This window comes from Leptodactylus fuscus, chromosome 1 (assembly GCF_031893055.1).
Source record: "Leptodactylus fuscus isolate aLepFus1 chromosome 1, aLepFus1.hap2, whole genome shotgun sequence".
Classification (NCBI taxonomy): Eukaryota; Metazoa; Chordata; class Amphibia; order Anura; family Leptodactylidae; genus Leptodactylus; species Leptodactylus fuscus.
In genome coordinates, this window is record NC_134265.1 from 238,517,907 (window position 1) to 238,542,866 (window position 24,960).

Genomic DNA, 24,960 nt, shown 5'->3' on the forward strand with positions numbered 1-24,960 from the left:
GGTTTATTAAGGGTATAAAGTCCGCAAAGGAAAATTGTGAAAAAACGCTGTGAAAAACGCTGCAGGAAAAAAAAAACTATACATTTCTGCCGTGTTTTTTTTTTCTGCATCGTTTTTTTGCTGCGTTTGGCTACATGGGGCCTTAGCCTTAAGCTGTGTTTTTCATGGACTATAGTGTTTTAACTGTAAATAGAAACTAACTTGTTAGTAATAACATTGAAATAAATGTGTCTGTATTCTGTCCATAAGAAATATGAACAGAACAAGTGCATAAATAAGGGAGGTATTAAAAAAGCCTTAGGCTATGTGCACACAAACAAAAGTGATCGCATTTGGGCGCATTAAAACACGCTCAGTGCACCTGACAAACACCCTGGAGCACTCTTCCATTGAATTTAATGGGAAAGCATGGCTGCAAAAGCACTACATGAAATATTGTATCTGTATAAAGAATTATACTGATACTCATTGTAGTGTCACAAAAGTCCAAATTCTGGCATCGTGACCACTCCTGTCTGGTGTCTTGATAGGTTGTCAGCGGATACAAACATGAATGCAGGATGTCATAAACCCAGCCATGATTTCCTTATTTTGGCTTCTCATGGCCCAGATGATAAAAAGTCCCTGCTTTCATGGTCGTATTCATTGGCAACTGACCAGGGCTACCGATTGTCACCACTAAGATTGTTAGAGAAAATGTTAAAAACTCTGCAAAATTTATAATTCTTTATAGTTACAAAAATGTTAAAATTTCATTGTCTAAAAAATGGAATGTGGTTATCATGGAAAACACCTTTAGCTGATCACAGATAGGTGTCCTTGGATATAATAGACATTACAGAAAGCTGCCCTATTGTTGGAGAAATAGTGTCACAGGCATTTATATCTCTTGCGTCATGATCAAAGTTACCATTGATAATAATTTCTGATTGGTTTACGGTGGTTTCTTTGCTTCTAGAGCTGAACTTTCTCTTATATATCTGGTACGCTGAAATGTAAAAATCACAACTTTACTGCAGAAAGGTCCTAGAAGTATACTAGATATAGAAAAGCTTAAAGGTAGTCTTATCACTGCCCCAGTTACTTTAAACCTCTGACATAGTGCTGTACCTGCTGTTAGCTGAATAAAAACCATACCTTTCTTATGTTTCAGAGCCCCGGGAATGCTTAGAAAAACACTTTTATTCAAATGAGAATCTTGGAGCAAAGGGGGAGTTTTCTCCCGTTACCGAGGTCTGCTGCATCATCACTAAACACGCCCATCCTGCATTCAGCTCCTCCCCCTGGGCAGTGAGAGGACTATTGACACTGGGAGGAACAATCACACTGCCCAGAGGGAAGAGCTGAATGCAGAATCGACGCATTTAGTGATGATGCAGCAGTGCTTAGTAATAGGAGAAAACTCCACCTGTGCTCCAAGATCCTCATTTGAATAAAAAATAAAAATGCTTTTTCTCTGCATCCCTGGGGCTCTGACACATAAGAAAGGTATGGTTTTTATACTGCTAACAGCATCTACAGCACTATGGGAGTGGTTTAAAGTAGCTTGGGCAATTTTAGATCTGTCTTCTCGGCAGCAAGGATGCAGAGTATGAGTCTACTACTAATATTCATAAAATGCAACTTATATACAGTGTAAGAGTGTGCATTGATATTGAGTAAATAGGCATTTCATGCATGTTCAAAATCCAATTAAACTTGGTGCCAGGGGACATAACATTTATAGCAATATACTCCATAGACATACAGACCAATTAGATCAGGAAAATATAGGTAACAGTAACCAAAACACAGCTAAACATGCTATTTAAGGCCAAGCAAGAAGAATAGCTGCCAGGAAACATATAGATAATGACTAAACCATGTCTGGAACTGTACAATAAGCACCTATTAGCGCAAAGCTAGAAACCCCTTACATTGAGGTGCCACTTAAACTTGCTTTTGTTATAGGAGCAGAAAAACAAATAATGGCCGTGTCAGATACATTTCTATTGTGGGCACGAGTGAAACTTAAATTATCAAGAGGTCCATTGGGGCACCCATCATGATGCACTGTTTGCCATTTTTGACAGAATCTGCAATAGAGCGTCCAATGCAGAAGTGAACAAAACCCTACCTAGTTTAAAACCTGATATTTGGGGGCACAATTCTAAAACACAGAGCGCAAGATAAAAAAGGAATAATGATAATATGGATAGACCAAGCAAAACGATTGTTAAAACAAATTAATAACCCATGCCACAAAAGTTACAAACAGATTTTGGAGAAGAATTTGAGAGTCCACCTCAAATTCTTCCCAAGTCCCATCATGTGAACATAACCTTATAAATTCTTTGTGGAACCGCTTTTCAGATGACTGATCATAATATTATCTTACCAGCAACAAGAACCATTCCATTAAGGAACTGGAACGAGGCATATATCAAGGGGAAGGTAAACATCTGAACCAGCTGCTGAGGCTCAAAGGACAACTGAAGAACAGTAGAACACATGTGAACATTCTGGGCGCCTGTCTCCAGAGCAATGGTTCTACATCTGTGAATAGAAAGAAAAAGGTGCACTTCATAGATCAGAGTGCTTTACATAGACTAGAATATTATGTAATGATTCCTCTATAATAGTATGCAAAACAATGATTATAAAGGGGTTTTCCAGGCAAAAAAAAAGGTCTATTAAAAGGTGCTAGTAATGGGTTAATAAGTGCACCCAAATACCTTTAGCAGTGTTTTGAGTCATTTCTGAGTTTCTCTGGGAGCTCCAGGCATCCTCTGAATTTGTTTACATGAGTAGCTTCCTGCTCTCTTATCCTGCAACTACCATGATGCATTGCTTTTCACTCAGATCCCCCTCTCTCTCCCTCCCTGAGTCCCTAGCTAGCCTGTCCATTACTAGCCCTTCCTAAGTAACCTAGCCATCCCATCCCATCATACTTACTCATCTTTCTGTCCTGGAGATCACTTTCATATGTCCCGCAGGCAGGTTCTCTTGACTTCTGTCGGCGCCAGCGCAATAAAGCCAGAGTGCTCCAGCTATATTGCGCAGGCACCAGCAGAAGAGAAGAAAGTGAAGTTTCATGCCCAGAAGATCAGGACATTAAGACAGGTAAGTATGCAGGGGAAGATAGTATTGGTGATGTTTTGTTTATGGAAACAGAATGTCACCAGAAAATTCCCCAGAGCGGTCACATGACCGCTCCAGTGATCTGAGCAAATATACATTTTTCGTAAAGTAAGTAAGTTAGAAGTTAGGTGGGGGGAGGGTGTTTATAGTAGTTTAGTGTTACGTTATGTTATCCTGAACAACTTCTTTAATGTACCAAAGTCACTAGCATAGAGCCCTGATGTGTATGGCCATTATCTAATATTACTTGCCCCTGCTATCAAGTTTCAGTTTAACATGAACAAGATCTCTACTTGCTGCCGGAGAAAGGAAATGTGTGTAAAAAGACTGAAAAAATTCACACAACTGAACATTTGCTACAATGTACACTTGAATTGCTATACTTGAATTGGTTCCTTCCAATCTTGTACATGTGTATTTATTCCATGGAAACCTGACACTTACTGATAAGACTATGAGGTGGCTGAGGACTATGTGACATGCTTTAGTGCAAGCTCAGAACCTAAATGTCCCAGATTCAATAGGATAGTATTTATTTATTTTACTTTTATAGTGCCAGCAAATTTTGCCGTATATCAAAAATGCCTTTAGCTATGGGCAGCTTAACAAGTATCTTCTCTTAAGTTGATATATGTGGTGTCTGAATAGAACAATATTATATTATTAGTATTTCCAACCTTTGCCAGGAGTGACCAGTAACTACTGCTAAGCCGAAGCCTAAAAGATAGCCAAGTAGGGGATAGATGATGCCAATCACCAGGATGGAGTTGTCTGTAGTCCAGGAGCCTTTATATAGAACTGAACTGGCTATACCCATCACAAGCATTAAAAATCCTCCAACTACAGAGCCAGCCTAGTAAATGACAAAAACACACATTAGTCAACATATATATCCTGTGCATGGTAAATGTACACGAGTTTTCTAGTATCAGTGTGGTTTGCTCTACCCATTGTAGGGGTAGACTGATTTATAAAACCCAATGAAATGTCCTCTTTAACTCCTTCCTGACATCCACTGTACTATTACGGCAGATGTTGTGTATCTAATTATTGCAGCAACTCAGTAGCTGAGCAGCCCATTGAAGGCTCCCGGGCTTTATCTTCCATTACAGGGAATTAAACATGCAAATCACCCACTTTCCTTACAATACATATAGAAGTCAAAAAAATACTTACTGTGAAACACATACACCTTAGGTGTTCCTGTGTCTGAAAATGCCCAGTCTACAAACATATAAAAATATTTTTCCTGTATGGTGAACGCCGTAGCGAGAAAAAAAATCTTTTCACTGTTTTACTTGTTGTAAAAATGGCAAAAAAGCCTTATACATCATCACATGCACAAATATTAAAAAGGTTACAGGTGTCAGAATATGGTGACTCCTAGAAAATGTATTTTTTTGCAATTTTTTTTTTTTTTACCACTTCAGTACCAGGCCAATTTGTGGTTCAGCACCAGACACATTTGCAGGTTTTTTGTATGTGAGGTTTTGAAGGCTATAACATTTTTATCATTTGGGGTATTCAATTTCTGAGTCTTTTTTCGGTGACACATAGGGCTTTATTTTTATTTTTGCATGTGTTTTAATTTTTTTTTATATCTGGAAAAATATAAAAATAGAGGAGAGAATTTGTGTCTGTTTTTCATGTAGCAAAATTCCAATGGAGAGGTGAAGAAGCTTGTTGATGATTATAGGAAGTGAATGACTTCAGTTATTTTTCCAAATGGTTGCAGCCAAATATTCCACTGAGGGTGCCAGTAATTTTGTCTGGCCCATGTTGTGAGTTAATTATAAGGGGGTTATTATAAGAGATAAACTATTATATACAAGGGACTATTGTATAGAATAGTTTATCCTTTTAATAGTCCATATATATATATATATATATATATATATATATATATATACAGTTCTCCCTTAGAAATAACAGTACCTTTATAAATAATAGTTCCCCCTCATAATAGGACCCTGTATATGGAAAGAACTATTTAACCCCTTCCTGCCGTGGGCACTTTTCCATTTTTGTTTTTGACTCTCCCCCTTCCAAACCCCATAACTTTTTATTTCTCCGCTCTCAGAGCCATATGAGGTCTTAATGTTTGCTGGACAAATTTTTCTTCATGATGATATTATTAATGATTCTGTATAATGTACTGGGAAGCTGGAAAAATATTCAGAATGGGGTGAATTTGAATAAAAAGTGCATTTGTGTGACTGTCTTACGGGCCTCATTTTTACGGCGTTCACTGTGCAACCAAAATGACATGTCATCTGTATTCTATGTTTCGGTACGATTCCAGGGATACCAAATTTAGGTGTAATCAATTTTTATTAAACTTTTGCAACCAAAAGAAACAAAACACAATAAAGGAAGGCTTTATGCCCAAACATTGTCTACCAAGGCCTCACGGGGCCATTAAGTTGAACTTCCGCCTGGGGAGACCCCTGGCCATAGGGGGCAAATAATAAAATAACAAAAGACAAAAACCAGACAGCAGACAAATTCAAGAAGGCAAGGGGGAAGGGACCAGGGCGCAGAAGACACACAAGGGACACCCCGGGAAAGAAAAGACTGACAAGACAGGTTACTAAATTTATATATTTTTATTTACATTTTATTCCCTTAATAAAAATCCAAAACTGCAAAAAACATTTTTTGTGAAAGTCGACATATTCTGACACCCGTAACTTTTATACTTCCATGTACAGCGATGCATGGGGCGTCTTTTTTTGCGGGACCAGGTGCACTTTTCAGTTAAACCATTTTGGGGAATTGCTATTGTTTTGATCACTTTTTATTCAAAAATTTTATTACAGGCAAAACAGTGAAAAAATTGGCAGTTTGGCACTTTTGGCGTTGGCGGTTTGGCACTTTTACGGTGTTTACCATATGAGAAAAATATTTTTATAGATTTGTAGAGTGGGCATTTTTGGACACATTGATACCTAATGTATAGGTGTTTCACTGTATTTAAGTACTTTTATATGTGTTCTAGGGAAAGAGGGGTGTTTTAAACTTAATTTAAAAAAAAAATTGATTTTTACCCTTTTTTTAAAAAAATAAATAAATAATGCATTGCAAAATACTGGGAGCCTTCCAAGTATTCCGGTTGTCATGATAACAGGGCGATGGCGATTCCTGGCAAAATGGCTGCACCCATGTGCTGCTGGTAAAGTGGCGCCTCGGTAAGATTTGACCAAGGCGCCAGAAGGTTTAATGTCCCGCACCAATCGCGGACATTAGCGCTGGTGGTCTTCTGTATAAAACTATTATTTATAAGGGGACTATTATAACGGAGAGACTGTTATATATAAGGGGCTATTATAATTGGGAGACTGTTATAGGTAAGGTTAGGGGGTCATTTTATGAGGTGACCATTACATATAAGGGTTGTTATTATAAGAGAGGAATTATTATATATAAGGGGGATTATTATAGGAGAGGAACTATTGTATATAAAGGGGAGACTGCTATACAAAAGGGGGGGGGCTATCAAAGAGAGAAAATAATATATATGAGGGCTATTATAGGGGGAAACTGTTGTACATTAGGGGACTATTATAAGGGGGTTATTGTAAGGAGAGGCTGTTATATATAATAGTTCCTTCCTTATAAATAAGAGCCCCTTATGTATAAGGAGGAGTCTTTTATATATAAATGGGGAATTATTATATATAAGGGATGCTATTACAAGAGAGGACACTATTAAATATAAGGGGGCTATTATAAAGGGAATTATTATACATTATATAATGTATATATATATATCGGGAACTACTATTGACATGGGGCACTGTCTATAGGCAGGGACTATTATTTATAAGGAGGTATCATAATAATTGATGAGGAGATGCAAATCTATTAGGCAGTATAAAGGTGGTCATTTGAATTATGCTTGGACATAAGGGGGTGGTGATTACTATTTTGGGGACAGAAAGGGTGCATTGTTAAAGGGGCTGCCTCTATAATGCTGCACTGCCTTCTCTATAATAGTATTGTTGGTATATCGGTATTTGGGGCCTGCTTGTAATTTTGCCACAGTTTGTCTAAAAACAGCCCCGGAAGCATGACCATGACTCTTACATACAAGTACAGAAAACACTGGTTAGTATCCCAATGTCTAACACCCTCATCTTTGATATAAGTTTAGCTCTTCTTGTCCATTTGTAATTAACATACACCCCTATGCCAGCAGGGAGAACTATACCTATAAGTGTCATACCTACAAGGAAAACAGAATGATGGCCATTAAATACATCTTGACACTTACCGGAAAGTAAAAAAAAAAAAATCTTCATGCAGTAGGTATAATATTATTATTGTTATTATTATTATTATTAATTATAATAATAATAATAATAATTTTACTTACATAGCGTCAACATATTCCATAGCACTTTACAAATTAGGTTTTCATTGTAACAACATTTTCAAGCGTACCAAAACTAGACACACTCATGCAATTTTGGTGTTTGAACGGCCAGGCAGTTAAGAAGAGGTGACCAATATGGGAGCATTTCCTGCCTGGGCAAAAATGGCTACAGTAACTGTATCAGGATAAATATATTGAAGGGCCTCTCTCCTAACATATACGGTACATCACTGTAAACTGTGCTGACAGCCTTACAAGATACTGTGATCATAAGTATCATCTAAGAATTGCAGCAATTTTTCTCAGACAAGTTAATTTTATAGTCATGTGGGATAAAGTTAGGTGGAGTAAGGAAATGTTTTATTTGAAGGCAATGAAAATATTTTCGTAAGCCTGTCACACAATATCAAGCTTCAAGGGTGGACCACCTTTGCATAGTTGATGTAGAGAGTGTACGTTACATTTGCTCCACCAGACAGCCTAATAAGGGTGCATTCACACAGAGTAAAGTGTCCCTGATTCTGCCAGGATGACTCGGGGCAGAATCAGCGCTGATAAAAAGACTCCCATTGAGTTCAATGGGTTCCGTCTTCCGCGCGGAACACAATGTGTTCCACACGAAAGATGGAATCCATTGAACTCAATGGGAGTCTTTTTATCAGCGCTGATTCTGCCCCGAGTCATCCTGGCAGAATCAGGGCCACTTTACTCTGTGTGAATGACCCCTAAGGGTCCATTCACATGCAGTTTTTTGGCAAGGATTTTGGAGCTGAAAATCCACGTGGAAAAAAGCCTCCCATTGACTTCAATGGGTTCCTTTTTCCGCTAGTGGAAAAAGGAACCCATTAAAGTCAATGGGAGGCTTTTTTTCACGTGGATTTTCAGCGCCAAAATCCTCACCAAAAATCTCTGTGTGAATGGACCCTAAGGGAGTCTACAATCAGAGTAGTCCATATGCAGCTAGTAGCAGTGGTGTGCAGGGCAATACGCATCGCCGGTGCACAGATTAGCTCATTTGCATATAGAATAAAAGCTTTATTTCTGCAAACTGACATATAGTAAACAGCAGGAGAAGTATTTTAAAAAAAATGTATACAATCCTCTACACGCCACAGCTGAATAGTCTGGTTGTAGACTCCCTGCTCATTGTTAGGATATATTCAGACCAGTGCTCACTCTCCATTCAGGGATTCCATCCCAAATCCGCTTGAAAAATGTGAAGCAAGCATGAGTTTTCTCTCTGCATTTTGCAGGTGGAAACCCAATGTAACCCATTATAGTCTATGCTCAGGTAACTGCTTTTTAGGCAGACTGGGTTTCTGTTTTTCGAGTCGCTTATCTGACCTGAAGAACGGAAACACGAACGCTAACCTAGCGTTATCCCTCTGCCCATATTATTTTTTACACTCTTATTTGTACAACACCCCTCATACACACACTGATATTTAAAACACGGTAGAAGGAAGATTGCTGTTTGATATTCCATAAATTACGCCCTGTCCTACTGGCACCCTGGCCAGCCACTCTTCCATCTACAACTTCCTAGTCCTGTCTGTGTGTCTGTGTCCATGAACGCTCCTCCCTTCAATACCTCTCCGGCATAGGAATGCGTGTAATCGGCCGAAAACCAAGGGGTTAAATGCATCAAACATTTGAAGCATTTAACCCCTTGTTGTTCGGCGGATTACACGCATTCCTATGCCAGTGAGGTATTCGATCTAATACTACTCGCTCAACCCTACCCTTCACCTTTATGAAATCCAGCAGACATTTCAGTCCTATTGTTTGGTAACATTAGAAAAAACAGAAGAATAATCTGTAATCCAATAAACTGAGTAACTGACACATACTATATTATTGCAAGTTTGGGAAAGGTTATGTATAAAGTTATTACCTATATTACTGTAGGGGATTTTTATGCCTTTTGCCAGTTCCCAGGAGCGTGAGTATATATATAGGCACAGGGGCATCATTCCTATAGCAAGGATGGTTGAACAGGAGGTCATACTGAGGCTGGAAGAGAACATGCAACATTCACAAGATTTATACACAAATGTTTGCTTGCTTGAACATTCATTTATAGTTTTAATATAAATAAGTATACCTGAGATCCATGTCGCCGTCTACCCATAATGTGATGATATTGGAGATGACACCACCAGGACAGCATCCCATGATCAGTATAGCCACAGCTTGAGCTGGTCTTACAGAAAAGCCTATGGCTAATAGATAGGCTGTCAGAGGCATAAGTCCAAACTGGCACACCATTCCTATAATAATTCCCCATGGTCGCCTCAAATGAGACCACAGTTTAACAGCCTCAACAGTGCATCCTAAGGAGAACACAACCAAAGCTAACATTATAGAGAGTACCGTGCTGAATATTGCTGACAAAGTCTCATGACCATTGAAATTAATGGTTGTTTCATTGAAGCCTGCTGTGATATTTGTTCGGTTGCTAGACATGCTGGTTATCCTTCACATATTGCAGGCAGAATTAATAGGCTAGGCGGGTAAAAGTATTATAACTTGTTTAAGAGCCAATGCCCGCATTACTATTTATGAGCAGCCATAATGTGCGGTGGAATGTTAATCCTACAAGGTAATCTTATTGTAATGAATAGAAACCAGATCACAAATATATTGTAGAATTAGACACTTTAACTCAAAAGGACATTAAAACTACTAATAAATGTGTATGAGTATGTAGGTATATATGTGTGGATATGTTATTTATAAAAATGACAGCTCCCTTTTTCCAGACACAGAACTTCAAATCCTCTGTTCACATTTATACCGCATGTGCCCGAGGACATTAAAGATCCTCTTTGAGGCTAAGGTCCCATGTAACCAAGCCCCAGCCATAAAGTGCTGCAGATAAAAACCTGGCAGCAATGCATCACAGTTTTTTTTCTCACATGGCTTTTCACAGAAAGTTCACAGAGGTTTCCTCTGCCGATATTCTGCTTCCATTATTCCTATTAAGGAAACCGGCGTTTCCATAGGTATAATTGACATGCTGAGATTACCAAAACTGCAATGGTTTTGGAAATCGCAACGTGCCCATTGCTCGTATTTTTCTGGAATGCGCAGGTGGATCTCGCTAGTTCTGTACAGGGACTGTAAAGTGCTGTGGTTTTTTACATGAAAATGACAAATGTGTAATGTGCTTTTCCCACCAAGAGACTCAAAGTGCAGGGAATGTTGTGGAGTAGGGGAATTAGGCGCTTGCCATACAGGCACTCATCCCCAATACCCACAAGAGTCAATTGTTTTACAGGAAGCCAATTTACCTATTGTATTTTTTTGGCATGTGGGAGGAAACCCAGATAAAGTACCCAGATTAAACTGACATAAACATGAGTAAAACATACCAACTCCATATAAATGTTACCTTTAATGGATTTGAACCAGAACCCCAGCAGCTAAAGAGCCACCATGCTGCCCTAAATAAAAGACAGTCTGAATACCACAGGTGTTAAACACAAGGACTGTGGGCCAAACAAGACCTGCCACCACCTTGTGTTTTGTGACCCGCCGGCAGGGCCACATCTGCCATGAAGTGAGTCCCTGAGATGGCGCACTGGCGAGTGGTCCAGCGCAAAGCTGCACTACTGTCTGCTGGCTGAGTCGCGGCCTGTAGATCTACCCAAGCACCCCTCACAGTGTTGGGGTTGCCTTTGGGTGCCCCTCCCTTTGTGCTCTGAACTGTACAATTATTGTACATACAAAGCAGTAATGTAGTGGGTGGGACCTCCTCTTGCACACAGCCTGTGTGTAACTGTGCATCTTCTATTTTCCTACCAGTGGTACCATAGACTAGGGAAAATAGAAGATGCACACAAACTGTTGCAGTAACCCAGAGAATGCTGCTTAAAATGTCTATGTTTTATTATATTGTGTTATGTTCCACTGGCTGTTTATATGTTGTATTTGTTTTTTTGTGTTTGCAGCTTCCCTAATGTGCCATCCTGTTGGTATTTCCCTACTGTTTGGATGCTGAGTTAGAGGGTTTGGTACAGCACTGGCTATTTACAGGCCACTGGGCATGGCTTGGAGACCCTAAGTCTCCAGAAAACTATTAGAGTTCAGTAGTTGTAGTGTGTGCTGGCATTGGAACAAGAACTCTGCATGTGTTCTCAGCAACCCCTGAGGGAGAGGTGGAAGCCAGCCCAAGAATGAAAGAAGATAGTCCTGAGACAAGGAAGATACAACTGTCGTTTCACAAAGGACTGGGTGTCAGCCTAGGAGGAAGATAGGAGTTATGCTTCTCTAGAAGCTGTATTCTGGGATCCATTTAGCATTCAGATATTTGGACCCCTGGGACTTGATTGAATTCAGCATCCAGGTCTCTAAACACTGGGAGAGACAGAGTATATTACTTATTTCGAGTGGAGCAAAGGCACTCCTTTACCATCACAGTCTGGTCATCCCTCATTCCAAGCCTGGGTGTAGCCAAACAGCTGGAGACCACTTCCCCTCAGGAAGTTGAACAAATTCTGAGTTCTAAGAGTAAAGTTTCACTTTCATTTAACTTCACTATTGTCTCCTGAGTCATTCCTGCGCTTACCATCAGGGTCACCCTACAGCTCTCCTACTGAAAGCGTCCCAGGGCAACAAGTACCACGCAGGGCAACAAATACCACGCAGCCCCTCCCCCCCCTCTCGTCAGTGTCCAGCCTGGGAGGTTTCCTTTAGGAGTTGGTCGAGTGTCTTTGGCCTACCAGTGACATCACTACCACAACTACTACTCCCATCCTCCCGTTCCCTCCATTGGGTTGTGGTATGAGTACAACCAGTCCTACCGCTGCATCACTGCTCTGCAAATATAATATAATTATACAGTGCTACAGAGCATTGAATGGTATGTGGAAGAGGGAGACTATTACCTGTGGGGGGCACTATTACAGTAATAGTGCCACCCCACAGGTAATAGCACTATTTATTTTTTATTTTATTTTTTGGGGGGGGGGGTTATTAACTGTGGAGGAGCACTGTAAGGGACCTGACCTGATAGCATACCTATATGGTGGGGGAGGAATATTACCTGTGGTAGGGCACTATTACAGTAATAGTGCCCCCTGTAGGTAATAGCATTACTTATGGGGGGCACTGTTTGTGTTGCCTTCACCCTTATGGTTGCCTTCAATGTGCTATAAATGTAACTACTCCTAACTGGCATAGCTACATTCATACAGTAGTAGGATTACTAATGGCCCTTTGAAAACAAACGGATTTGACAAAAAATAAGTTTAGCTACTTTGCTGTATACAAACATGAATACTCGTAAAGGTATAAGAAATAAAGGTATAAGGACAAAGGTGACCACACAAACTGGGACAAACAACTGAAGGACAAATGCATACACAGAATTACAGACTTGACTCCATCATCAGACAGAAAAATGTCTCAGTCATACAGACAGAAGGATAGCATACATCCAAACAACAGATCATGCAACAGATAACTGGAACAATATAAAACCAGGGTGTTGCAGCAGAAACATACTTTTATATACCCAGGCAGCCAGGGATTGGCAGGTTGAGTCTTAGCTGGTGAGCATACTGATCCTGGGAGCCAGTGGGCTGCATAAGCTGGCCGACTCTTAACTGGCTGTGAGGAGTATGCAAGGGGCTCCTCCCCCATCCCTCCTCCAGCCAATGACAATTTGCTGTTATGGGGAGGGGGCGAGGCCCCATTTCATATAGTCCTCGGTGCTGAGCAGGGACTTCCTCTTGGATCCCCACCAGTGCCAAGTAGACAAGTTCCCTTCCACGCTACCCTATTGCATTTTGCACTGTTGTTAGTTTTTACGTGTTATTTATTTATTCTGCTCTCAGGAGTCACAGCAAGATATGTCAGGACCCTGTCCCCCTTCATCTATAAGGAGGAGTACAGACATGTTGTGAACATCTAATACATGCCCACTGCGGACAAGGTGGCTGGCATTCAGTGACGTGTCATGTAGGTCATCATGGGGTAACAAGGTTCTGCTTATATGTTATAATTTATTTAATGTAGATGTGGCTGATCCCCACAATTTACCCACAAGTTGGTGTCTGTCTTTATTCGATACAAGGTTATTTATGGTATTTGCTGAAAGTAGGGGATATTTAAAGGGCTTACACAGTAAGTAAGCAGACATTTTCTTGTGGCCTGTGGGCGGAGAAGACATCTAAAGGCAGGAGAAGAATAGCCTTTCTTAAGGTTATTCCTACATGTCAATGAGAAAAAAATGTATTTTAATGGTAGAATCGCTTTAAGTGTTCCAGTACGGTTGATCTTACCGAAGCACTCTAACAGAGGTAAACAGGAAAGGTTGTACCCTGGCAAGTGCAGAATTCCAGCTTTACACTTGTAGTATTTTATATTCTGTTATTATCATTATTATTATTGACTAACATATGCCCGCGACTTTGTCTGCGGGTTGGTGTTGGCACTGAGCCGATTATATTTAGCCAATTGCTGTTGTGGAGTGTGTGAGCAGCTTCTGTGTTACAAAGGACTGAATGAATGTTGCTGAAATATGCCAAAGTTCGATCAGCCTGTTCCCGCGTCTCGGCTCTGCTACATCACTGCATATGCGTAGGATACCCAGCTGTATTTACATGTTTGCATATAGAGAGCCTAGAGAGGTGTGCTACAGCTCCACGTAATCTCTGCTACATTGGGCAATTGTGATTACATGGGTTTTGTTATGTGACTGTCTGAGCAGCTTCTGTGTTACAAAGGGCTGAATGGATGTTGCTGAAATGTGCCAAAGTTCTCCCCCTCCCCCATCAGAGGCAGAACAAAACATTCCAGTCGTACTCCTGATCTTCCATGAGACTTAATTTTCATCAGCTTTCACACTGTCCAGCTTCATCCTATATAGCTCCGCCCACAAAATAGTGTGTAGCTCCGCCCACTGCCTAGCATGATCCTATCCTAGAATGGCTCAAGGACCTGTGATGATGTCCTCACAGGTCCTTTAGTGTTGTGTGAACCTAAATTCCTTCACTGCGGTCATGTAGTGACGCCATTTACCGGGATAAAAAGTAGCCTATCTATGTATGTGGCAAATTTCATGCAAATCCGTTCAGCCGTTTTTGCATGATTGAGGAACAAACATCCAAACACATAAACACACAAACATCCAACCCACAAACTTTCACATATTAGTAGGATTAACTATGGCTGACATTGTTATCATATATATTGTTAATATGATCAGAATTACTCCAATAAGGGGAACTGGCATGATTGGTGTGTCATAATTTCATTGTATTACATGTATACAAATGTCTCCAATATTATTTTTATTGATGTATTAATAAAACATAAAACAAAGCTGAACACTTACAACCGTCTTCTCCACAGTTTGTAGGTCCTAGCAGCAGATCATTCTGTGCAAAGAGTAATGAGTATTTGCGGATTATCCAGTGGGAACTCCTGTATTATATATTCTTAAAATCCTATGCTTCCTTTCAGTGAATAACTACTGTTCTTTATCTTAGCTCTTGCAGTGAAGAATTACCGTAAATGGATTAAGGGTTATCTTGTGCAAGAATGTGGATACAAACTAAGAGCATTACAGTATTGGGAAGGGTTTTCTGCTTTCATCTACTGTGACCACATTTTTCAGCCTTCAGACTACAACCTCCTTTTTATAATGATGGCGTCTTGAACAAAAGTGTTATGTATAAGTGTCTGCACCTAAAATGTTCTTTCCTCCCTATAGTGATGAATTCTTGGTGAAAAGGCCAATTCCATGCTTATCATAACATTGGAGCTGTACGTATCAACTAACTTCATTATTTACAAATCTAAAATGAGAGAAAACTTTCCACGTTCAATACTAGAGATGAGTGAACCAATTATGACACAAATTTTCCAAAAATTTCAGGCCTAACCCAAATTCCTATTATTTTTTTGAGCAATATGACGTTGGCATGCCCCCCATGACCACAGAGACCTATGTAGAAACCTCAGTGGTCTCCTAGCCTTCAGTGATACCACCTTGGAGGCCAGAAGACCAACAAAGAGGACCCCTAAAGAGCCCAGTAGTAATAAAGCAAGTTGAGTATGTGTTTATTATATTTCTGCACCTCTCCTGGGCTTCTGCTTACATGCTGGGGTCTGAAGAAACCCCAGAGTATAATAATAGCATGTTCCAGCTCATTCTGAAATTTTTTTCTAGCTTCCCACTACATTATACAAAATAAAAAATATAGTAGCTTACAAAAGTATTCATACTCCTTGAACTTTTTTACATTTTGTCACCTTACAACAACAAACTGACGCTGGGTTCACACCTGCGTCTGGGGTCTCCGTTCTGTGGTTTCCGTCTTCTGCATGCCAGAAGACGGAAACCACAGACCGGGTCCGGCCGTGCGCGGCGGTGAGCGTTTTGCGCTCTCCGCCGCGAAACCGGATTTTTTTATCCGGACACAGAGTACTGCATGTCCGACTCTGTGTCCGGATTATAAAACCCGGTTTCGCGGCGGAGAGCGCAAAACGCTCACTGCCGCGTACGGCCGGACAGCTTTCTCACCCATTCAAATGAATGGGTGAGAAAGTCTCCTGCAGGCTTCCGTCTCTTGCATCTGTTTTATGCAGGAAACGGAAACCTGCAATAAGGACCGACGACGCAGATGTGAACGAGCCCTTAAATGTATTCAATTGAGATTTTAAGTGATAGTCCAACACAAAGTAGCAGATAATTGTGAATTGGAACAAACATTATACATGGTTTTTAAACTTTGAATGAAATAAATATCTTAAAAGTGTTACGTACAGAAGTACTCAGCCCCCTGTACTCCGATATTCCTAAATAAAATTTAGTGCAATCAATTGCCTTCCGAAGTCACTTAACGAGTTAATAGAGTCCAACTCTGTGTGATTTAGTCCTAGCATAAATACACTTGTTTTGTGAAGGCCTTAGTGGTTTGTTAGAGAACACTAGTGAACAAACAGCATTATGAAGACCACGGAACTCACCAGACAGGTCAGAGATAAAGTTTTGGAGAAGTTTTAAGCAGGCTTAGGTTATAAAAATATATTCCAAGCTTTGAGCATCCCAAGGAGCACTGTTCAATCCATCACTTGTGTTCTACATAGCTTGGTGTCATCTGCAAAAATATCAATATAGTAACATAGTAGGGGAGGTTGGATCTAGTCTAACCTATAATTTACAGTGTTGATCCCAAGAAAGGCAAAAAGCCCCAAGCAGTGGCGTAACTAGGAATGGCGGGGCCCCGTGGCGAACTTTTGACATGGGGCCCCCCCGACACCGAAGATCTCGACCGAGTCCCTCCTACGCATTCCTGCGCGCTCTATTATGTCCCATAGTGGCCCCTGCACACAGTATTATGTCCCTTAGTGGCCCCTGCACACAGTATTATACCCAATAGTGGCCCCCTGCACACAGTATTATGTCCCTTAGTGGCCCCTACAGGACTAAATACTGTCACCGCTGACCGCTATACCAGGACAAATTGTGGATAAAAAAAAATCTGGTCCTGTGCATTACAATTTAGTAACTCCATGTGCCTCATATTAATAACAGTTAACCCTATCATGTCCCTCACATTAACCCCTGTGTGCCTCACCATAAGGGTTACTGATATGTGAGAGACATGGAAGTAATAATAAAGTATCTTCATTACTATTACCCCCAAATGTCTCACATATCAGTAACTCTTATGGTGAGGCAAACAGGGGTTAATGTGAGGGAGATGATGGGGTTAACTGCTATTACTATGAGGCACATGGAGTTACTAAAACACAAGTAATCCCCCCATATGCCTGATAGTAACAAGTAACCCCAGTACGTACCTGTGTATCTTCAGTTTCATTTTCCTAGAGCAGCTTCTTCCTCTTCTCTTCTGTGCTGGACGGCAGGGATAAGCCCCGCCTCCTCCTCTCATTGGTGGGCAGAGGAAAGCAGAGAAAGGGAGGGGGGAGAGAGGGGGAGCATCCTGCAGCGCTGAGAGGAGCCAGACCTGCATGCAGCTCCTGTGTCTCAGCCGTTGCTGCAGCTTCGGGGCCCCCTGTTGGTGGAAAGTATTCTACCAACAGGGGGCCCCGATCATTATACTCAGGGGTCCGAAAAGACCTCCGAGCATAATGACAGCAGCGGTAGCAGCTGTCACCGGGCCCCTAATGTCCCGGGCCCTGTGGCAGCTGCTACCGCTGCTATGGTGGTAGTTACGCCACTGGCCCCAAGAGACTGTTGCCAATTGCGCCATGTCAGGGGAAAAACTTCCAAAATTAGTAAAACCATTTTGTCTGCCACTTTTAATATCATGCACACATGTCACATACTGTTATATACAATATTTTTAATTCTGCTTTTAATTCCAGTTAGTCAGAAGGCAATTTTTCAAGCAAGTCTAGCAGTGATCCAACATATTGATCACCAGTCTTTATGATAAGTCATCAATATCAGATTGATAGTGGTCTGATACCCCAGGCCCCCACAGAACATTCGGATAAGTGGGAGTATCCCAGTATAATGTTGAAGGTCTAGTCTTTAAGGCATTCTCTGAAATGCTTATGAATAAGTAGTGAGTGAAATCATTGCATCAAGGGTGGAGGCAGGTGTCTTCCAGAATGCTGCTACCTGGATGTCATCATTCCAGGCGAGTTCAGATTCCAGGGGGTAGAACTGTATGGCATACTGGCTAGCAGACCTACATTTCCACAATGCAGGCAGAGCAGAGCACAGAAAGCAGAGGAGATGCACCCAGGTTCTCCAAAAACAACATGGAAGATAGTGAGAAAAACTTCCAGATTTATGATAATCAGATCCTCCTGTTCTATGGTTACATACAGAACCTCTTAATGGGATTGTGTGAACCCACTGTACCACGTACTGGAGGGGTACTGGGATAGGTGGCTGGGGACCAGGGACCAAATGTACTCTGGTATGAGGCACTAGAGGGTACAGGCAGAAAGAAAGTTGGGAGCAGGCTGAAGTCCAATGGCAGGTAGAAGATGAACAAGGTCATGAATAAGCTAATGGGTCAGAATGGACAGCTCATGTTCAGAAGTCCAGGACAGGCCAAGTTTATACATGGGATAAAATAGAGTCAGAATCAGAAGCTTATTCACAAACAAGCTGAAGTCAGTGAACCATAATCCAAATGCAGTGTAGTAGGGAACCCTTGCAGAGTGAGAAGCCGCATATTTAATACTGCTTGGGCATAGTCCAGAAGGTTTAGGAAACTAATATAGATGGAAGCTATCAGGGAATAACTATGGAGTGCATACAGGTTTTCCAGCAGCCTCTTGCTCCTCCTCTCCTCTTCATAGATTTGTATGTAGAAAGTAACTCAGCCTTAAAAGTGGAGAAGAAAATATGTATTTAATATGATAAGGTTTCTTATATTCCCCTGTACTATTAATTCATGCAAAATTTATTATTGGAGGTACGCTTTAAGGATTTTTATAGTATAATATTTAAATTAAAATCTTGTACTTTTATGTATAGTGCAGGGCCTATGATACAGGGATTCAAAAAACACCAAAATGAGAATGCCTCGTGAACACTTGCATGTACTTCCCCCTTAGGCCCTGAATATGTATGGCACATTGTATCAGTTTTGCCTTCAACCTTCCCTTATACTCATTGCTGTGAATGTAAGTGTGTACTTGTACTTCCAAGGCAGATTATCTTTCCTCCTGAGGCCAATTACTAATAATCTTTCAATTTCAGGTTCCACAACTTGTTCCATGGGCATTTTATTAGAAGAATATAGATTTATACTTAGAAAGTTAAACCTGATGCTGTACTTTCTATGGGAGCAAGCATTGAAAATTAAGAGCACAACACCCTCAGTATAGTTTCTTCTTTTCAGGAAAAGACATGGCTTATGAACTATTGTACTATATGTTTTAGTCCATGGCACAGTTTCAGATCCAGAATCATTATTTTCTATCGTTTTGTTTGCAGATTGTGTTTCACAAATGCATAACTGAAGGTCAATGGCAGGATCTGCGCATTGCTTATATACACTGAAGGGGGTCAGCCTGCTATAGCCTAGGAACTGTAGCCCCTCTTTCTGGGCTGCTGAACCAAACAGCACAGCAACTGTGAACCTCTCATCACCATGTCTTGTTTTATAGAGTGGCAGGGTATGAAGCTCCATCAGAACAGTCATGTCACCAGCACCTTCCTCTATGCTGATTTTTACATCAGTAAATCTGGTGGCAATAAGTTTGTGACATGATTTGCCACCATTACTTCTCTGTTCATTAATCATCTTATTCATGTAACTCAAAGCAAATTCTGCAAATAATGCATAATAGGAAGAATTCTTCTCCATTTTATATGAATCTTGACAAATGCACAGATTTGGGTGTATCCTTGGTATATCTTTACAGGTCCTAGATATAGAAACCGGGCTGAGCAGGCCATCACTGTTTACCAGGGATCTTGGGGGATGCAATGGAGTCTGTTCTATTGCAGAAAGAAGGCCCAATAAAGTATAATGTACATCGAGAAGGCTAACTAGTCTCTTTTGATTTTCTTGGAGTGCCTTCATTTTTACATCTCCTAAGATTCGGGAGACGCTATCTGGGACAATCACAAACAGAGAAGGGTGGAAAATTTCCACATAGAATTCTAGAGATGTTGAAAGAAATTGGCCATATGTATTGCCATGGTCGGAAAGAATGAAGGATATTGTGTTTTCCTGATGCGCCAAAAAGGAGACATGTTCAGCTAGATCCTTGTCCATTTGCTTTATCCTAACGCCTGTGTCGTCATGTGCTGTATCTAGCATCATGAATGTGAATGTTGGCCTATGTAGACTTAAGAAACTCTTTAGAAAATACTCCATGTACTGAAGAAGATAGGTGTGCTGATGGATGCCATTGTAGCAGATAGAAGCTGGGCCATGAAACTGATTCTTTACTCTGTTCGCTCGAAGAATTAAACAGCTGCTGTAGGTGACATCTATGCGATCTATACCAGCTCTGTGAATAGCTTCATTAAATAGTCTTACCCTCTCCCGAAAGGGGGCAGATAAATTCATTGCCCCTTGTTCTTTAACAAGACCCCATTCATAAAGCCAGCACATGTCCTCAACATACAGAGTCTCATAGCCAAAGGCCCTAAATTTTTCAAAGGTTTCATTGAGGGCCACAATATGAGGAGTCTGTCCTAAAGTATCAAACAGTGGCAGCAAATTTTTGTCACCTCCAAAAAGTACTTGAAGTGATTCAAATGTTCGGCTCTTAATCCCTTGAAAGAGCTCAAAATCAAATATGTGACCATTTGTAAAATACTTTTCATTCAGGTGTCTGAATTCTGAAATAGTCCTTGGCAAAGACCTATAAAAATGATGCCGGGAAATGGAATCCAATAATAAAATGTTAATATTTAATAACGACCTATTGCTGTGTGTACTTTGTAGCTTCCGTCTTGTACGTAGAACAGGTGGTAAGATAAGGAGTTGTGAAATATAGACTCCAGCAGTGTTAGTACACTGGATTACGCAAAACCCATTACTTGGAAACTGGTAGTCTACAAGCAGCTTAGAATTGATGAAATTTTCTACTTCATCAGTTGATTTTAGCTTGTGCCATTTATATTTCCCAATCTCAGAGTTATATAATCCAATAGATATGTAGGAGAACTTCTTGCAGATATCATGGCGGCAAACGACATAGGGTTTCTTTGGATTTGAAAGCTAAGGAGATAAAAAATAAGTTAGAACATTAATAGCATTGAAATGCCTTACGTTTCTGTGTAAAAAAAATATTAAAGGGCTCCTGAGTAGGCACCATGCTGTAAATAGTAGGTCATGGTGCAGTAACTTACACAGTTCCATGAGTATTATTATGTCATGATGATGCAAGACATTGAAGGGAAGCTGTTACATGGAAGATTATTATTATTATTGTTGTTTATTTATATAGCACCATTAATTCCATGGTGCTTTACATTTGAGGGTTTACATAGGATACACAAAATATACAAACAGACATAATACTAACAGTGACCAACTGGCACAGTGGGATAGAGGGCACTGCCTGCAATGGCTTACAATCTATGAGGGAAGAGGGATAGAGACAGAAGATGAGGGTAGAGACTATTCAGATGGTGGTGTGGTGACAGTAGTGTTATTGGAGGTTGTAGGCCTTCCTGAGTCTTCAGGGCCTTCTTGAAGCCTGTGATTGTGGGGGTCAGTCGTATGTGTTTTGGTAAGGAGTTCCAGAGTATGGGGGATGCACGGGAGAAATCTTGGAGACGGTTGCGTGAAGAGCGGATAAGAGCAGAGTGGAGTAGGAAATCTTTTAGAGGACTGGAGGTTATGTGTGGGCAGATAGCAGAACATTAGGTCAGAGACATGGGGAGGAGACAGGTTGTGGATGGCTTTGTATGTTAGCGTTAGTAACTTGAACTCTTTTCACTGGGCAACGGGTAGCCAGTGAAAGAATTGGCAGAAAGGAGGGGCCGATGAAGAACGGGGGGAGAGGTGTGTTAGGTGAGCTGCACAGTTTAAGGTGGACTGGAGGGGAGCAAGAGTATTTGCTGGGAGTTCATGGAGAAGGGTGTTACAGTAATCTAAGTGGGAGATTATGAGGGCATGGACTAGCATCTTTGTGGTTTCAGGGATGAGGAAGGAGTGGATTTGATGGATGTTCTTGAGTTGGAGGCGGCAGGAGGTGTTGAGGGTTTGGATGTGCAATATGAAGGATGGATCAGAGTCCAAGGTTATCCCAAGGCAATGGACCCATAGGACAAGGATAAGTGTGTTTCCATTAACTTTAATAGATGGGTCAGATAGAAGGGCCATACAAAGTGGGGCGCAAATAATGAACTCTGTTTTCTCCATGTTGAGTTTGAGCAAGTTGGAAGAGAGAAAGGTGGCTATGGCTGCTAGACTCTTTACCTCTCTGTTGTCCAGAGTTCCAATATCTGGTCCAGAGAGATATATTAGGGGGTCATCGGCATAGCAATGTTATTGAAAACCATAAGATTCTATGAGTTGGCCCAGGCCAAGGGTGTAGATGGAGAACAGGAGGGGTCCTAGGACGGAGCTCTTGGGGACACCTACAGAAAGAGGGCATGGCGTGGAGTTGGTATGCAAGTGGGAGACACTGAATGTGTGGTTGGTGAGGTATGAGGAGATCCAGAAAAGGGCCAGGTCTGAGATGCCAAGGGATGAGAGCATTTCTAACAAGATGGAGTGGTTGACTGTGTCAACGGCAGAGGAGAGTCAAGGAGGAGGAGGACAGAGTAGTGATGCTTGGCTTTGACATTTAGAAGATCATTAGTGACTTTGGTTAGGGCAGTTTCTGCGGAGTGATGGGTTCTGAGGCCTGATTGTAGTCTGTCAAAGAACATGTTGGACTATAGGTAGGAGGTTAGTTCAGAGTGAATCAGTTTTGAGGTGTACGGGAGCAGTGAGATGGGCGATAGTTGGCTGGAGAAGATGGGTCGAGGGACAGTTTCTTATGTATAGATGTAATGGTAGCAGGTTTGAAGGCAGAAGGGAAGAATCCATTGGTTAGGGGTAGGTTGAAGAGATGGGTTAGGGCTGGAGTAATGACTTCAGTGAGTTTAGGGATGAGATGTGACTGGATTGGGTCAAGTGCAGAGGAGGTGAAGTGGGGTTTAGAGATTAGAGTGGAGGTTTTTCATCAGTGGCGGTGGAGAAACAGGTTAAAGATGAAGAGCACTGAGCAGTTGGGTAGAGTGGTTGCTGGGGGTGTAGGTTGAGGTTGTCTCTGATGAGCAGAGGCAGGTGAATATGAGGTCCAGCATATGCCCCTTTTTGTAGGTGGCAGAGGAGGACCATTGAGAGAGACCAAAGGAGGCAGTAAGGGACAGGAGACTGGAAGTAGAGGGGTGGTTTGTGGGGATGTTGAAATCACCCATGATGATGGTGGGGGTGTCTGTGGATAGGAAGTTAGAGATGAGCGAACAGTGTTCGGATCAGCCCATCCGAACAGCACGCTCCATTAGAAATGAATGGAAGCACCTGATCCGAACAGTGTTTGCTCATCTCTATAGGAAGTGCGTTAGCCAGCTGGTGATGTGGTTGATGAAGCCAACGGTAGAGAGTGAGAGCAGGTAGCAGATGGATTGGGGTGAAGTAGCAATTGTCAGATAGGAGTATGCCTACCCCTCCACCAGGTTTATTGTTGTAGTGTGGAGTGTGCGAGAATTACAGACCTCCATAGGAGAGGACAGTGGCGGAGGTAGTGTATGAGAATATTATCCATGTTTCTGTGATACTGATAAATGAAAATGCACGAGAAATGAAGTGGTTGTGGATGTAGTCCAGTTTACTGCGTATGGAACGAGTGTTCCATAGTGCACCAAAGAGGGAAGGGGAAGGAGCGAGTAAGATAGGCTTAAGATTTAGGGGGTTCCGTGCGCTGATGCCAGTTGTGTGGAAAGAGCTGACAGTAGGTATTTGCTGGGGTGGTCCAGGATTAGGAGATATGTCGCCAGAAGTAATGAGTAGCAAGGAGAGGGACAGCAGGTGTAAGTAGGAGAGAGTGTGGGGATTGTTGCATGTTTCTGGGGCAGAAAGCTTGCAGGTTTGTGAGTATATGGCAGAGAAGGTCAGATGGTCGGGTAAAATTGATGGAAAGATAAAGATTTTCTTAGTGACAAGGCTGGTTTGGGGTGGAAAAGTTGTTTTTACAAGTATGGGAAGAACAACAGTGATTATAGTGAGAAGCATTTCTGTTAGACAATAGATAGGTTTTGTTTTAGTGGGTTTTTTTATACCTTCTGTTCCCTTCTGGTCCATTTCTGGCCTAATTCTGACCAGAAGTTACAGCACATCTGCCAGCAGAATGTTATACAGGAGGAAGAGGGGAACAGGGAAAATGAAATAAAGTGACTGAATGAGTCCAATCTCTGATGGAAACGCATCCAGATGAATGTTCTATACTTCCAAACATAGTGATCTATTGTTCAATCCATGGTCATTAAAGTGGTTGCCCCACATTACTCTGCGTGATCATGCAAAAACAAATTGCTTCCTCTACATAATTTCAAAACATGTTGAAATCAATGGCAGACAATGGAGGACACTACAAGGTGGTCCATAAGTATGGATACTTCCAGATAAAATGGAAGTGGTTGCTGATATCACCTTACTGTTTGTGGCATATTTGTACATGGGGGGGGGGACATTTGAGGCAGGGTGACACCCATGGTGCAGGGGTGAACCTGGGCTTTCTGCCGCCTGAAGCAGCGTCAGAAAGCCGCCCCCCCCCCCCCCCGGGGCGGAGCTGAGGGGGTGGGGTCGCAAGAAAGGGTGGGGGCCGAGTAAAAGGGGCGGGGTCGATCGGAAAGGGGGCGTGGCCGAGCGGAGCAAGCGGTGTTCTCAGGCAGAGAGCAGGCAGGGAGAGGACCTGCTCTCTGCCTGAGTGTGAGGGGCGGCCGCTGGAGCAGCACTGCATCCAGCAGGGCCGCCCCAATACACCGCTCGCTTCCCGTGTCGGGCTGCAGACAC

The 24,960-nt window shown here is 41.6% G+C and overlaps 1 protein-coding gene across 1 annotated transcript; it reads right to left on the reverse strand.

Annotated features, from left to right (window-relative positions):
* Positions 1-803: 803 nt before the first annotated feature.
* Positions 804-9,979, reverse strand: SLC10A6 (solute carrier family 10 member 6). The gene is given in 6 exon segments (XM_075262233.1): positions 804-988; positions 2,378-2,535; positions 3,798-3,973; positions 7,251-7,345; positions 9,390-9,508; positions 9,600-9,979. Coding segments are annotated over 6 exon segments (1,113 nt in total).
* Between the last annotated feature and the right edge of the window lie 14,981 nt (positions 9,980-24,960).